General features: G+C 39.9%; 1 protein-coding gene across 1 annotated transcript in view; it reads left to right on the plus strand.

The window, feature by feature from the left end:
- The window catches only part of LOC140230743 (mucosa-associated lymphoid tissue lymphoma translocation protein 1-like), a 50,356-nt gene extending 35,676 nt beyond the window's left edge, over positions 1-14,680 (plus strand). Inside the window, exons 5-15 of the mRNA XM_072310879.1 lie at positions 604-830; positions 2,407-2,668; positions 3,319-3,471; positions 4,273-4,479; positions 5,686-5,863; positions 6,951-7,025; positions 8,813-8,934; positions 10,157-10,306; positions 11,314-11,507; positions 13,279-13,347; positions 14,472-14,680. Coding sequence (XP_072166980.1) covers positions 604-830; positions 2,407-2,668; positions 3,319-3,471; positions 4,273-4,479; positions 5,686-5,863; positions 6,951-7,025; positions 8,813-8,934; positions 10,157-10,306; positions 11,314-11,507; positions 13,279-13,347; positions 14,472-14,669 — 1,835 coding nt within the window. The 3' untranslated portion in view covers positions 14,670-14,680. The remainder of the gene's footprint in view (positions 1-603; positions 831-2,406; positions 2,669-3,318; positions 3,472-4,272; positions 4,480-5,685; positions 5,864-6,950; positions 7,026-8,812; positions 8,935-10,156; positions 10,307-11,313; positions 11,508-13,278; positions 13,348-14,471) is intronic.
- The last annotated feature ends 1,108 nt before the right edge of the window (positions 14,681-15,788 follow it).

Genomic DNA, 15,788 nt, shown 5'->3' on the forward strand with positions numbered 1-15,788 from the left:
GCACTCAATATAGTAATAACAGCATTCTTTTGTAAAAAGCAACCTTTATTACACTTAGAAGAGCTGGAGTGTGTCTGTCAAGATACACATCTACATTGCAGATGTTAAAAATCTCCAGTTACAGAGCGTTGTAGGGAAGAAGTTATGATTTCCTCTTTAGTCTTGGGAAGAAATTGTGTTCATCTTTTAGCAGCTCAGAAGTTTATGCCTATGTACAAGAACTTATTACACAGTTCATACACACACACATAAAGTTTGGAGCTTTAATGGCATCACATTTTTGCATCTGCTAAGTATTTTGTCTTGGAATGACAGGACCTTATATCTCAGAACCATTAATTTTTAGGAGAGGAAAAAAATCATTCTATAAACAGCATTTTTACAAGATGGCATAAATGTGGTGATGTCAGAAAGTGTGGAAAAATTGTTTTGGATTACATCAATGATCGTGATTTTAAAATCTCAAATCAATATTATTGATACTCAAAACTGGGTTAGATGGTTTTGAATGTCTGCCAGTTGAGATACAATGTCTTATCATCCCATACTGCTGAACAGTTCGATGTCGAATTTGCTGTGGATGTCTTGTTACTTTCAAAACAGCACTTCCAAGCTCTCTGGGAGGTCGGAGTCAGATACATGCCAAGCCGATCATTGTTGAGCAGCCAGAGGCCAGGATAGAGGTCACTTTGGGCCGGGAACTGACCATGTCCTGCAGGGCCAGTGGGTGTCCAAAGCCCAACTACCAGTGGTACCGCATCGAGCTTGACCCCAAGAGCGGTGCAAGCACCAAGAAACCAATCAAGGGATTCACCTCAGACGTGCTTGAGGTGAGCATGTTATAGGGAAGGGCAAAATTTACAGATAGTAAAGGATATAGTGCAATCGCGATTTTTTTTTTCTAGAATCATGCTGTGACAAGAAAAATTGAATTAAGAAATTTTCAATTCAATTCAATCTTTATTTCCAGTTCATGATATATGAAAATGTTCATACTGTATACGCCATACGTATGTATACTTCAATTTGCAGGATTTTTATTTCTGCGAATTTTGCACGTCAGGGACTGTTGGCAAATTTGACAATGCACAAAAATGTAAACTTTGATCCTGGCATAATGCGATGCACACATGTACATTTCTGTATCCATAGCTGCAAATTCAACCATTCTCAAAATTGTCAGGAAGTCCAGATTTTAAAAAAAAAAAAGAAAAAAAAAAAAAAGAATAGACTTGCAAAATAATGGCGCATTCAGTAAATATGAGCAATTACAAAAGTATAGATCAAAGACAAGGAAAACAAAGAAACAAGGAAGATAATGAAAAAAAAAATGTAGGAAAACAGATAAACAAACAATACATACAATGTATGTAAAGAGCATTCATGAGCTCAATATCAAAGTTCTGTGTGACCTTGTGTAGATGATCAGAAAATGTGCGTAGAAAGCCAAAAAAGGTTTATTATAAGTACCACATTATTTCTGATGAAAGTGACTGTCATCATCCTCATCCCCATCATCATCATCCAATGATATTGGAAAGAGGGTCGAAAAACAACACTATAAATGGTATTTTTATATAATTTGATCGAGCGGAGATTTTCCCAGTGGTTTTATTTTTGCATTTTGCCAACCACTTTACAACAACAAATATAACAATGCACAAATGTAAAAACATGTAAAAACAAAAATGTGCAAAATATCCTTTAGGAATAGAAAAGTCAAGGCGTGGTAATGGTGCATCCCTGCAACTAGTAACTAGACCATAGGTCTAGCATGCTGCATGGTGATATCAGTGTTTATACGCTAGTACAGTATTTCCAATGCAAAACACACTACTTGTGTATGTACAGCACAGGGAATCACAGAATAAACCATTCAGTATTTTCACTTGTTTAGTATAAAAGTTGTATTTCATTCTTATCTGTTTATCAACAGAGAAGTTAACAACTACTAGACCATCCTAATTTGCAATATCAACTATATGCAAAAATGTCCAACTGGTGGCAATTTGTGATGATATCTGTTTGCAAAGATTTCAGCTGGTACAGTAGTCTGACGAAGCAAATCACCAAATTGACCAAACTTGTATTACTGTACGAGTTGAAATTTTCGCATACAGATATTTTTGCAAATTGCTACTTGGAGGACATTTTCGCGTGTTGTTAATTTCGCGGTTGCGAGGGTCTAACTGAACTTAGTTATTTGCGCGTTGTTATTTTCGCGTGTTGTTAATTTCACAGTTCAAAGGCGATTCGCGAAATTCACGAAAATAAAACCACCGCGAAAATTTCAGCTCGTACAGTATACTGTCTGTGTGTCAAATCAGACATAATGCCATGCAACCGCCCAAAATGGTGTCATCTCTTTATATTCTCAAACTCTGTGTCGCATCTTTCTGATTGCAGTTTGCCCAGGCAACCTCGAGTGACATGGGGCGTTACGTCTGTCACGCCTATAATTCTGTCGGCGAGGACTGGAGCAGCGAGGTCACTGTTTCCGTGGCAACCATGGCGGAGACCGTGAAGAGGCGCTGCCGCATCGAGATTCTGCGGAACCCCTGCAGCGTGGTGTGTGTGCCGGGGATGGACCAAAAGTTTGAGTGCGTGGCCAGCTGCCCCTCTTCGAAGCTCTTCTACCAGTGGTTCAAGGACGACCAGATCCTTGAAGGTATCAGAAAAACTACACCGGTGTACAGTGTACATCACATGTCAAGATGTTATACAACCGCAATATTTTTTTCAATATCCCTTGATAGTATTGAAGTCACCTCACGCTATATCTGATGGAAGAAAAAAGAATCAACTACTTGAAAAGATGGCTGTCTTGCACAAAGAGTTCATGGCCATACAACTTTTACAACTATCTGGTTTGTTACAATGTCCATATCTTTATTCTACAGATTACAAGTTATGTTTTTCGAGATTAGTTTGTCAAGCCTTCTCATGCTCTGACATGGCTTTGACATTTTGAGGTCACAAGACGTGATTAATTGTGTCAAATCTTTCAAGTGGAACCATAGATCTATTAAAATATTCCTACATCATGACGGTTTTTGTTTTTGTTTTTGTTTTATTGTACTAAATACATGTATATAATTAACTCAATTGCTTTCTAAAAGACACAAATACATGCCTTTGATAAACATGCATAAGATACAGGGAATAGTTTTTAAATGTCTTTATTCTGGTCAGTTTTGATTTCCCAAAATAGAGAGCAGATGTAGCCTGACGGTATTTTCTTGGAAATATGACAAGTTTTAAAATGGTTATTATCTTTACTTATTGTAACTAATGCTTGCTACTGTGTTTCACCAAAAGAGGAAACGTCCAATCAGCTGTGCTTTGACCGAATACAAATGTCTGATGCTGGGGTGTACTTCTGTCGAGTGATAGCTGAAAACAATCAGTCTGAGGACTCGGAGAGGGCGACCCTTCACATCCCCAGTGTTGTACATCAGAGGACGTTCACAGGTAAAGTGAGAAAGAGGACAAGTTCAATGACCCTAAAATGTGATAGGCAACTCTCCATCACAAAACTCACAAAGAGTTGCACAGAAAAATGGAAAAAAAAAATGCTTCTTATAAACTAGAAGAGCTGTGATGTATAAAACTCTCATTGTGCTCACACAGTTTACTACACATTGTAATTAAGATTCTCACAGGATTGACGTGACCTCAACTTAATTTTTAGTTAGCCAACTTCGATGATAGTGGTGCCTGGAGGACATCTATATTTGAGATAAGGGCCATATGAACTATCTTGTGGTTTAAGTTAGCATGATGATCCTAAGTCTGATGATAATGGTACCCTTGTGAAGCGTCGTAGTTAGCGCACCCATGTGAACGCAGTGAACCTGTTGAGGACAAGTCCCGAGTATGCATGTTTTAGCAAAATGAAACTGTCCTCAACGGGTTAACAACAAGCGTGCAATTCCACTTGAGCCCAGTGAGCACTGAGTCCCTTCTAGTGAATTATTTGCATACTATTACCAAGAAGGTTTTGCACAAGTGCTCGGCATAGTCAAGGAATAGGGCCAAATACATTTCTGGATCTTATCATCAAGTTATCTATGAGTTCTGGTATCAGTGATAGGCATCATGTGAATGTAACTCATAGTTTTGTGAGTGTTTCAGGTATGTTGTACGTTCAGTCATACTTTCATGCAGCAAAGATAGACATGCGAGTCCCTTGGCTGGCAATGTGAATGCACATAACAGTGCACGTTCTCTTCAAAATTAACATTTCTCTCTCTCCTATTCCTCTTCACCCAGCCTCGGACAAAGTGGCATTACTCATTGCCAACGAGGACTACCGGTCAGCTGTCCAGCTGGTTGCCCCGGGCAGCGATATGCACAAACTGGCCTTGAAACTGACCTGTGAGATGGACTTCAAGGTGGTGTCATTGCTGAACCTCAGTCTGGCCGAGATGCGGAAAGCCCTGAACATCTTCTGCTCCCTCCTCAACAATGGAGTCTATGGTGAGAGTCCAGATCTCTTGACTATGCTGCGAAACCAGAAACATTCGCAACATGTATCTTTTGCTACTTGATGCTGACGGCCTGTTCGTGGCACGAAAACTATCACAAATTGCTCCTGGCATTGTATACATTGCGTAGACAAAAAACTTTTGCATTCATTTTAGTTTTGCAAGTCTTACAGGTTTCATGTATATGAACATTTCTGGTTTCACAGTATGCTGACACACTCGGGATGGCCCTTAATCTTTATGATTTACTTGGAGCAAAAGTCCTGCTCGATGTTTTAACCATAGAAGTGAAAAATACACATGCACGCAGTGCTAGCGATACACCCGTTAAGGTGCAACAATGTAGTAGTGTACTGCAAGCACATGTACTGCATTTGCGTTCTGGAGCTTGACTCGGAAGCTATGGTTGAATTGGGTTGACAGAAAGGTCACGCTAACGTTCAATTTACTATAAAACAATATTTTCGTGGCATGAAATTTTCGTGAATCGGAGCCGACGGCCTTTTTCGCAGCATGACATTTTCACTAGTTGCCTCTAACATTCATTGCATATAGTGCAGACAAGAACTTTCAGGTGCATTTTAATTTTGCAAATCTTGGCTCTCGTGAAATTCGCAAAACTGAAATGCACACGAACATTTCTCGTTTTACAGTTGTAGTTGATTAGCATGTCCACTCCACTCACATCTACAAGTTGGGACCCCCTACGGCTAGTGGATAGAGCATAAACCATAGAAAACCTTGTAGTTTTAATCGTCAACTACTGTACTCTTAAAAGATTGCTAAATTTTTAATCTGTCTACTGTAAAATGAGGAATGTTCGCGTGCATCTTTATTTCGCGAAATTAAAATGCACACAAAAATTCTTGTCTACACTATATGCATTGAATGCCAGTGGCAATTCGTGAAAATTTCATGCTGCGAAAAAGACTGTCAGCTCTAATTCGCAAAAATTTCATGTCGGGAATATATCATGTTTTACAGTATTCGGGGCTAAACTGCAAGCTCACCTTCATCAAAGTTTAAAACTTTGAATTAAATTAATTACTAAGATAAACAATGAACTGCAAAACCAACTGATGTGTCATTGTAATAATAAATAGCTGATTTGTCAACATATCCTACTACTACATGATGAGCAGGAAGAACAAATAGGCAAATTTCAAAAGTCTCCACACTCAAACCCCATTTTTTCCAGGTCTCTTCTACTTCAGTGGACACGGCTTTGAACATGACGGTCAAACGTACATGGTGCCCTCGGACGCAGCCAGCGGTCACCTACCAGAGGAGTGTCTGTGTGCCCAGGAGGTACAGGACAAGATGCAGAGCAGGGACACTGCCCTCAACTGCATCCTACTCGACATCTGCAGAAAGTTGTGAGTCCACACTACCGCCCAGGGTCTCTTGTTTATTATTCAAATAGGAAATGGAGATGTGTGCCATGCTTAAAATTATATTTTGTTCAACTTTTCTCTTTACGACAGCAGATGTTTGAAATGCAATTTTTGGGATTGTTCACATGTTGTAGTTACAAATTAATCTACAGTAGCCATGTTTAGACGTATTTCTAGTCGGAGTAAAATTTTATGGCGCAGCAATTAAAATTCAAATTTATACTTATCTTACCACGACCCTGTGTCCACACGACAGTCGTTGGAAGAAACTCAGACCAATTTACCACGGCCTTCCCGGGGATCACCATGGAGGGTCGGTGTAACTTCCGGAAGTGGTAGTGCCGCGCACGTTGACCATACAATTGTTTTTTACCAGTGGCATTTGTTTTCTCCATTCTTGCTGATGGAAATTTCTGAGCCCTAGCTTCTTCATCACGATCGACTAGGTTAGAATTGCACCACACGGGCACGTGTACTCACAAAATGTTAACATTGCAATTTGCCCCCGGAAGTTTTACCTACCGTAGATCGTAAGGTATGTATAAGTTCAGAGATACTCCGAGGGCTTGTCCGCACGGGCAATTTACTCCGACCGGCTAGTCGTGGTAGCGAGATTCTCCTGAGAAAATTCAGGAGTATCTTGGTCAGAGGAAGAGGTCGTGGTAAGTTCCTCCGAACGGAAGAAGTTACCACGACCTTTCCGCCGAAGTTACTCCGACCAAGCTTCCTCCGCCCCTTCCTCCGAAGTTATTCCGACCAAAACTGTCCTCGTCTGAACGCAGCCAGTGTGTCTTGAAAAAGTCAAAAGATATAGAGTACCAAAGTGATGGTGTCACAGTCTTTTGTTTTAGCTTGGATTGGAACCAAGTGCAAGCATGGTTAGAAACAATAGCCTTCATAGACATTTGGGCCAGATGACATTATTTAGAGCCAGTTTCCATGGCAATGAATGGCTATGACATCACACTCTTGTACTGTATTGCTCTCTACAAATGCATTTGCATTTGTCTTGTTGGTACTTCGTGTGTAGTTCAAGTGGAGTGCCCTTGTTTTTCTTTCTGTTTCTTAGGAATGAGAATGCACAGGGACCAACCAAAAAGTATCACCCCATCGTAAAAGGAAATACTGTGTTTGGCTATGCTGCGTAAGTATCCCTGTGCAGGACCATCGTGAAGAAAAAAAGATTGTGTCTTTTTGTATGACCAGAGCAGTACTGCCATTATATTGCACTTAACTTCTTCAAAAGTTCACATGGTATTCTTTATTCTGTCAATATCCTGTGCTTCCTTTTTTTTCTCTTTATTCAGAAAGGAACCACTTGTTCAGGGCTCAACACTAACATTTTTCTCAGGTGGCCTGTTTGGGCCACTAAAATCTTTGACTATGAAATTTTGGTGGCCTGGAAAGGAAATGTAGTACTCTTGTAACGTGGGAAAAAAGGAAATGTAGAGTTTCATTCTGAATTTTAGTTGCCTGATCTGGCCACCAAAAGATAAGCTTTTTGGAAATTTGGTGGCCCAACATCAATTTTAAGTGGTCCCGGGCCACTGCTGATGTCAAGCCCTGACTTATCACTTGATGCATACTTTTCATTTCTTTGAGAAGTAGATCTGTCAATCTTTTTATGGCAACTGATTGACAAATTGCCCAACATTGATGCAGATAAGAACCTGATTATTCAGTGCTTTAGTAGTAGCCATGATAACAACATTGGGCATACATACTCAGATGGACTCAAACCAGCAATCTCCTGATTGCTAAAACAGGTGTCATGTTCCTTTCAAGATATGTTTGCAAATAATCAAGAAATGGCATAATATTTCAGAAGGTACATAGGACTGCCACTTTGGTTATATTATATACCACTTTTGCCATATCTTTTAATCAAAGAAAAGTTCACTAGCAATGATTTATGATATTTTTTTTTTTTTTTTTTTTTTTAAGTGTATGTATGTGTGTAAAGCTTGACATTGTCATTTATCCTTCATGGACATAGTTTTTCTGTTGTATTGCATTGCTGTCAATCCACTGATGTTTTTCAAATGTACAGTGCGTACTATAAAAAGGGAAATCCAGGAAAGTGCCATTTCATAATTGTCAGCTATGGAGAGTGCAACTGTCGGTTGTAACAAGTTAGCCCATAATCTTCAATATGGCCACATTTCCAAAACCTGGGGCCCGTTTCATGAAACTTGTCATCAGTGACAAGCTGTCATAGATGTGACAAGCTACTGAAATCCTTGCATCTGATTGGTTGAGAGCAAATTTGTCATAGAAATGTGGCAGTTGTCAATGATGACAAGTTTTATGAAACGGGCCCCCAGTCACTCTGACAAAGGCCAACCCACACAATCCATTTTTCTCTGTTCTTATTCAAGACAGGGTACGTGTATGTTGCAAGCTAGACTACATATGTACATGTATGTGAATACTGTTGAATATGAACAGAGAAAAATGGACTGTGTGGGTAGGCCTTTGTTGGAGTGACCAAGTTCTTGGACAGGTGGCCATGTTAAAGGTTATGGACCATAAAAGGTAAGAAGAAACTCGAAACACAACCCTGCAATCATGCCGGTTGGCCTCTCTATTTTACCACATTCATTGACATATCTCATCCATTTCAGTGAGACATACGGTGTTCCTCCATGATAACACTCAAACTTTAGTAGAAAAAGTGCAATTTGTCATTGTTGTCTTTACAGTTAATGTTCTCAGGTATGCACGGCATTTGCCAACACAATTAGGTATCGTTGGAAAGAAGAAGAGTTCTCCTTTCCTCACAACCAGCATTGTGGTCTTCATAGTAGACAATGATGAAATGGTGGCCCTCTGAAATTGGATTACTTTTTGTTGATATATACACAGTCTAGATGGTAGCTCACAAGGTACCACATGGCATAATTACTTTTACGAAACTACATTTTCAAACAGCCAAACAAACTCAGAAGCCTATGAAGTCAAGAGTGCTGGCTACGCCGTCTTCACGCATTACCTTGTCAAGCGCATCCATGAGATCGAAAATGTCTTCATCTTGCTCTACAAGATCCTAGAAGGTTTGTTGTTACCATGGCAACAGTAGCCTGCCTCCAGTACCTTGATACCACTATCTATTTAATGTAACTAAACCCTCTTCTCTATAGAGAGGGAGCCCTGACACTGAGATAAGCCCATTACATGTGGAATTTAGTAATTCTTTTAGCTTCACTCTTCCCGAGTCCATTTTTGTGAAGTGTGTGTGTGTGTGTGTGTGTGTGTGTGTGTGGATATATTTCAGGCTTAAGGGGTAAAAAGGGTAGAAGGAAGGGAGAATGTAAGAATAACCTTATAAAGTTAGCAAAGAAATTGCATTCCTGATGACTGATGAACCCATATTTTCTCTTTCATTGAAATGAGCCGAAGTAACAAATTCATGAAATTCTAAAAAGTTCATATGTTTGTCAAAAAGCAGAGTGCTGTTGGATAATCACCTGTGTGATCAAAGGACACAACACTTTGTGTTAAGAGCAATTATAACCCGCCATGACTAAGGATCCAAATGTCGCTGACGGCTGAGCCAAGAAAATCTAATTTAAAAGTCAGATCATCAAAATTGGTCGAAACCATCAAATTTCTGTTTTTGGCATAATGTCGTAGTCTAATGCTTCATCGATCATCTGCCAAAATTTCGAAGCTAAATGATCAAAGAAAAGGTAAGAAATTAGCCTTTTCCTTGGCCATGATTTTCTGACTTTCAACGGAACAGAAACATGTCCAAATATTTGGATTTAGTGCCACAGATAGATTCCACCCCTAGCAATGAGGGAGTGATCTTATTGGTCAGAGCGTGGCATCCTGATTACTGACTGGTCATGCATAGACCGCTGACATTAAGCTTGAATGAACATCGCAGAGGTTGCTATGAGCAGACCTTCTATCGTCAAGAGGTGAAAACGGTCTTACCTCCCCTTGATCACGATTTGCGTCGGAAAGAGGCGGTTTTCTCGAAACGCTAATTTCTTAGACCACTGGACATGGTCTCACAAAATCATCAATATCTCTGCAACTGAGTACTTTTATAAGTCATATTAAATATGAAATTAAAGCAGAAGAGTAAGGGAATATGCTGTTTTCAGAAAATCAACCTCAACTTTCGGATCCTTTTGTTGTAGCGGGTCACAATTTATGACATGGACCCAGCTTCAAAAATGTAGTCCTTTGGCCAACCAGAAAATTCCATCAACCCAGATCCTACTGAGCGAGAGATGATGTGATGTCACTGTTGTTGTCCATCTTCAGATGTCAAGAAGGACAAAGATGCAGGCAATAGGCAGTTTCCAGCACTGATGGGTGACTTAAACGAAGGCCGCACCCTGATGGACGTCATCTCGTACACCGGACGCACGACGGAATTCAACTCGCGGCAGATTGCTTGGGAGAATGCACACAGTATGTTCCCTAAACTCCTCTGTTTGGATTCTATTTCAGTTTCCAGTATTTAACGAGACGTTCATTGGATTGGTTTAAAATTTACTATTACAAAGTCTTATGAATATGCACTTTACAATATGTCACATGGCATGGTTAAAGTAAATATTAAGTAAAGGTAAATGTGTTGTGATGGTATCAGCATAAATGCAGGAAGGTGGGAAGAGATTAATGCTTATGAGAGCAAACTCAAGTGTGGTGAAGTGAAATTATAGTGTACACTTACATTGATAGAATTATACCCACAGTTTAGATATGAAGGGTTTGATCACAAAATGAGTTGAAGGGTGTGTACAGTTCTGGTTTAGGTGAGGATTTAGCTTTTAGCGTTTTGCGAGATATTCAGAAACCATGCGAGATGTCAAAGAGCATGCAATTCTAAGGGGTATCAAAAGTTTATTTGATGAAAATCGGTTTTGAAATGTCTGAGATATCCAAAAACAAGGTGAAACAAAGAGATCCTAATAAAAGGCGTGGCCTGTCGCCTTTTATTATTATCACTTTTTTGGATATCACGGGCATTTGAAAACCAATTTTCATCAAATAAATGTTGAATCCGTCTTAAAATTACATGCTCTTTCATATTTCATAAGAGGTTTCTCATCATCTCACTTAGGAATGTTCAAAACATGAATCCCCACCTCAACCAGTACTGTACAGTCCCTTTAACATCATTGTAGTCAATTTGAGATGTTTGCAATAGTCTTCATAATAAATGTTTGTGTACTGTAAAACTGAACATTTTTTCGCGCTTGGTCAAGTATTACTTAAAGATGAATTTCGAATGTCTTGAATCCAACCATTGAATGGTGTTACGCATAGCAATCAAGAATATTTGCATGCTTTTTATTTTTGCACTGTTTTCCAGTCACGTGAAATGAGAAAAAAATTTCCACACTGCGAAAAATTTCCACTTTTACAGTATGTCTGTTGAAGAGAAATATATCTTGTCATGGAATTCTCTGCAGAGCTTCCCCAGGACATGAGAGTGGAGAGTAAATTTGGCAGCATTGTGCTGATCCAGTACGAGTCGCAATTTTCAAACGTCATGCACATCGTCACCATGGTGCTTGACCACATGTCACCGGTCAAGTGCGATGCAAAGCTCGGGCATTTTCCTCTTCAGCTGGACATCAAAGTGGACGAAGAAATTAGAAAAATGGTACAAACACTTAATAAGATTCTCACACATTCACATGTTTTAACCCGTTGGGGATAGGCTGATTTTGCTACAACACACGTTTCCCGTAGACACTTCCCTGAGTCCTCAACGGGTTAAGATCACCTCTGCCCCCCCCCCCCCAAGGAAAAACGCAGTATCTACATCCAGCTCTATTTCTCAACAACCGTGATATTCACCATTTTATATTTTTGCCAAAGCCCCTGGAAAATATACTCTTTTGAAAAATTCCTTCACTGTGGAATTTTAGTCTATCTAGCTACCAATTTTCCTGGAAAATGTCATTTTGTGTTTTTGTTTTGTTTTTAAGTTATTGATGAAAATGTAGATACTTTGGGGAAACCCCATGCAATTGACTGATTTCCCCAAGGAAAAACGCAGTATCTACAATGGAACGAATTTCCCCAAGGAAAAACGCAGTATCTACAGCGGAATGACTATGTATGTATGCATGTATACATCATTGTACAAGTATTCATGATGCACCATCCTCAACCTTGGGCCCTGGGGATGCATCCTCCATCCCCCCATTTATGCCCTGATTACAGAGTAGGCTTCATAACATTAACAAATAACAGATCGTTCTTGGAACGTTTTGCTTTTTCAGATTGCAGCTCAAACCTAAAAAGTAAAGCATTCCCAGACCTATCTAGGTGTAACGTAACGTGTTTAGTATGAAGCTTGCCAGGGCTGTAATGTGGTGCTACATGGCCTAGCCGCTAACTAGCATCTAGATCTAGATCTGTACAGTCTAGGCTAGAGTCTGTCTAGACCAAAATGAATTTAAATCGGATGTCTGGACCTAGATCGATCTAGACTAGTTTTTATATATATCGTTTATTCTATCTAACGGTTAGGCTGGCTACGTAGCAGGCTACACGAGTCTACAGCCTCAGGCTATGCATGCACGATACTGACAGAAAAAAAAAATAGCCTAGAAGGTTTAGTTGTCATTCCCGAAATAAAGCATTTTAGCCTATAGGAAGAGTTTTTCAATTGCCACTTGGATTTCCAAGGACATGGTGCATGTTAAATGTGATTATATTGATGACGACATCAAGATATAAAGCCATCATTACTGTGTTTTGAAAAGGAACATCTATTGAATGTATTATGTTTGTTTATTGATGAAGTTTTACATTTACTATACATATCATCTTTCAAGTGTGCACATTTCAGTGTAGTGCAGTTTGTAAGGGCGGTGATTTGGCTCAGTCGGTAGCACATCTGCCTCCTCATCCAAAGGATTCGGGTTTGATTCTCGCGTCTCACTGAGCAGTGTTGTGTGTTTAAGCATTCCGCCTCTTCTAGTAAGAGGCAAATACTCTGTCCCTCGGATAGGGCATTAAATGGAGGTCCCGTGTGTGAGTTAGCCATTACTCACACACGTAAAAGATTCCACTTCATTCATTCATCACAAAGAGCAGGGTGTTTAACCCGGTGAAGTAGTCCGCTTGCCTATACCCACACAAGAAAATGAGCGAAATATGCCAACTCCTCGTGGTTTACCCCAAGTCACTAGTAATAGTCAGCAAATGGTATCAACCAGACACATTGTGCCATGCTCTTGAACGAATGAAATGCAGTTTGTGACATTTTTATCACAGATTGAAGGAAAGACCAAGAAAGTTGCATATAGAGTTGTCTCTTTGATGATTAGTGCAGCATAAACCAGCGAGGATGAGTGGTACCTTTCTTCATACAGAGCTGTAAAGTATGCTGACATTATCAATTTAATCTCATTGTTCTCCAGGAGATTGATGGCAGGGTGTGTGACGTGCGGTGCCGCGTCACCAAGGTGCAAAATGTGCAGAAACTTGAGGTGAGTCTAGAAATACTAGTAGGTAATCAGGGAGGACTCTGCTAGACAGAAACATTCAGCTTTTCGCAACATAAACCTTACTACCATGACAATAGGATTTCTCAATCATATACTGTTTAAGCATATCCGGTAGAGGGTGACATTTTTGTTTCATTTATGCACACCAATGAAGCATAATGTTTGTATATTCTTTTTTATTTTATATTGTTAAGGGGGCATTCAATATGTACCAATGTGAGAGTACCAAAGGCATGTGTTTATTTCTAGAAGGTGAGATTGATGCAAGTATTGATGAGAGATGTCATTAGCGGAAGCAAGGATATTGGATAAAAGAAAAACGGTAGAAGTGCTAGCAGTATCAGGAAAAGGAGAAGTGGTAGAGATAATAGTGGTATTGGGAAAAGAAAAGTGGGAGGAGTGCTAGTGATACAGGTGGAGGAAAAGTGGAATGAGTGCTGGTGGTATGGGTAGAGGAAAAATGGTAGGAATGCTAGTTGTATTGGTAGAGGAAAAGTTGTAGTAGAGCTAGTGGAACGGGTAGTGGATTTGTGGTATGTATGTAGGTGTGCTGGTGGTATGGGTAAAGGAAAAGTGTTAGGAATGCTAGTTGTATTGGTAGAGGAAATGTGGTACACGTGTTGGTGGTATTTGCAGAGAAAAAGTGGTAGGAGTGCTAGTGGTATTGGTAGAATAAAAGTGGTAGTAGTGCTAATGATATTTGTCGAGGAAAAGTTGTAGGAAGGCTTGTGGTTTTGGTAGATCAAAAGTGGTTGGAGTGCTGGTGACATTGTAGAGGTACATAGTAAAATGACGATGTTCCATTTTTTGCGTATTAAGCTTCCATGAGATCAAAAAATTCCCTGGCAAACTATATAAAACAAGCAAATTAGCAATTGATACATTATTCATCAAATTATAAAGCGCTATTTTAAAGTTTGAACATCATACCTGTGACTTCAAAAGGTTACATTGTAGGTACTTCTGTTAAATGCAGAGACTTTACAAAGGGCATTCACTGGAGCTCAGACTATTCTCTTGTGTGAATTTTGAGAGTGGAATTTCCCCTTAAATTCTGATCCATCACATGCTCCTGTTTTCCCCCTCTTCATCGTTACTTCTTACAGCGTGACCTGACCTTCAGGCTCATCCTCACTTCCACCCACCTCCAAGGTCAGAAGTACAGCGAGGAGCACTCCATCACTATCGATAAACCGCTCATCTCCGAAGTCTGGCTGTTGGATACCGAAGGATATCCGGACTCCGCGTCATATTCAGAATCCTCTTCATATTCAGAGTCCACTTCAAACTCCCTCCTTTCTTGAGTCCCCATCGCCCGCACCTCTATTCCCCTAAAATACTGTAAACCCCAAACGCCATCATGGAACCACCAGTAACCCAATCTCCCAGAGTCGACCCCCATTCTGTGGCTCTCATCAATCAATTCTTGTCCCTAACCTCCCTATCCCAACACTTGATCCTCAGGAGAAGTGATGGTCATTAAATAGTATGAGTAAGGGGGGGGGGGGAGGGGGGGAATTGTCCTCTCATGTTCTTGGCATGTGCCCTTGCAGTTGTTAACTGTAGAAGACAAGTCCCAAGTATACTCGGGCAGGTGTATATGGGAAATGCACTTACATGTAATGACGAAATCAGCTTGTCCTCATTAGGTCAATAGGTAATGTCACCCAGATCAGAGTACAGGCATCAAGCAGGAAAGTAATGAAAGGAAAAGATAATAGTTCCCGTAGCAGTGCCATTTTATAAGTCGGCCAAAATAATACATGGTGTAGATCTGGGGGGGCGTTTCATCAACGAGTTCGTCGGAGGTTTTCACCGACAAATTTGCTATCAGCCAATCAGACGCAAGGATTTCAGTAGCTTTTAACAGTTGTCAGTGTAAATCACTGACAAAAAGTTTCATGAAACGGTCCCCTGATATTAACCCATTTAGGACGAGTCCTGAGTATACTCGGGCAAGTGTCTATGGAAAACGTGTGTTGTAGGAAAATCTGCTCGTCCTCAGAGGTTCAACATCTAAATCATTTCTGTCTTCTTCTTTTTTTGTGTGTGTACAAAGTCGGCAGTAAGAACGTGAAAGTATTAGGTGTGACCAGGTATGACATAGAGGCCAGAAGATTAGAAAGGGGTTCTGTCTTATTTTGCTGTTGTTTTAAAATAACATTATTTTATAGTTCTCATAAGGGAGCACAGTGGCATAGTGAGTAAAGACTCATGACTTTCATTAATATATCATGAGTTTGAATCCCGTCAAGTGCTTGTATTCTTGGACAAGATGCTTTTACTCACCATGTCCCTCACAAGGTGTATAAATGGGTACATAGCCATGCTGGGGTAATGGCAGGCTACCCCAGCAAGGAAGACTAATATATTATTTTTTTCTTTAAATATTGTTAGTGTGTTTTTCAAAACAATTGATGCAT

This window comes from Diadema setosum, chromosome 7, assembly GCF_964275005.1.
Source record: "Diadema setosum chromosome 7, eeDiaSeto1, whole genome shotgun sequence".
NCBI lineage: Eukaryota > Metazoa > Echinodermata > Echinoidea > Diadematoida > Diadematidae > Diadema > Diadema setosum.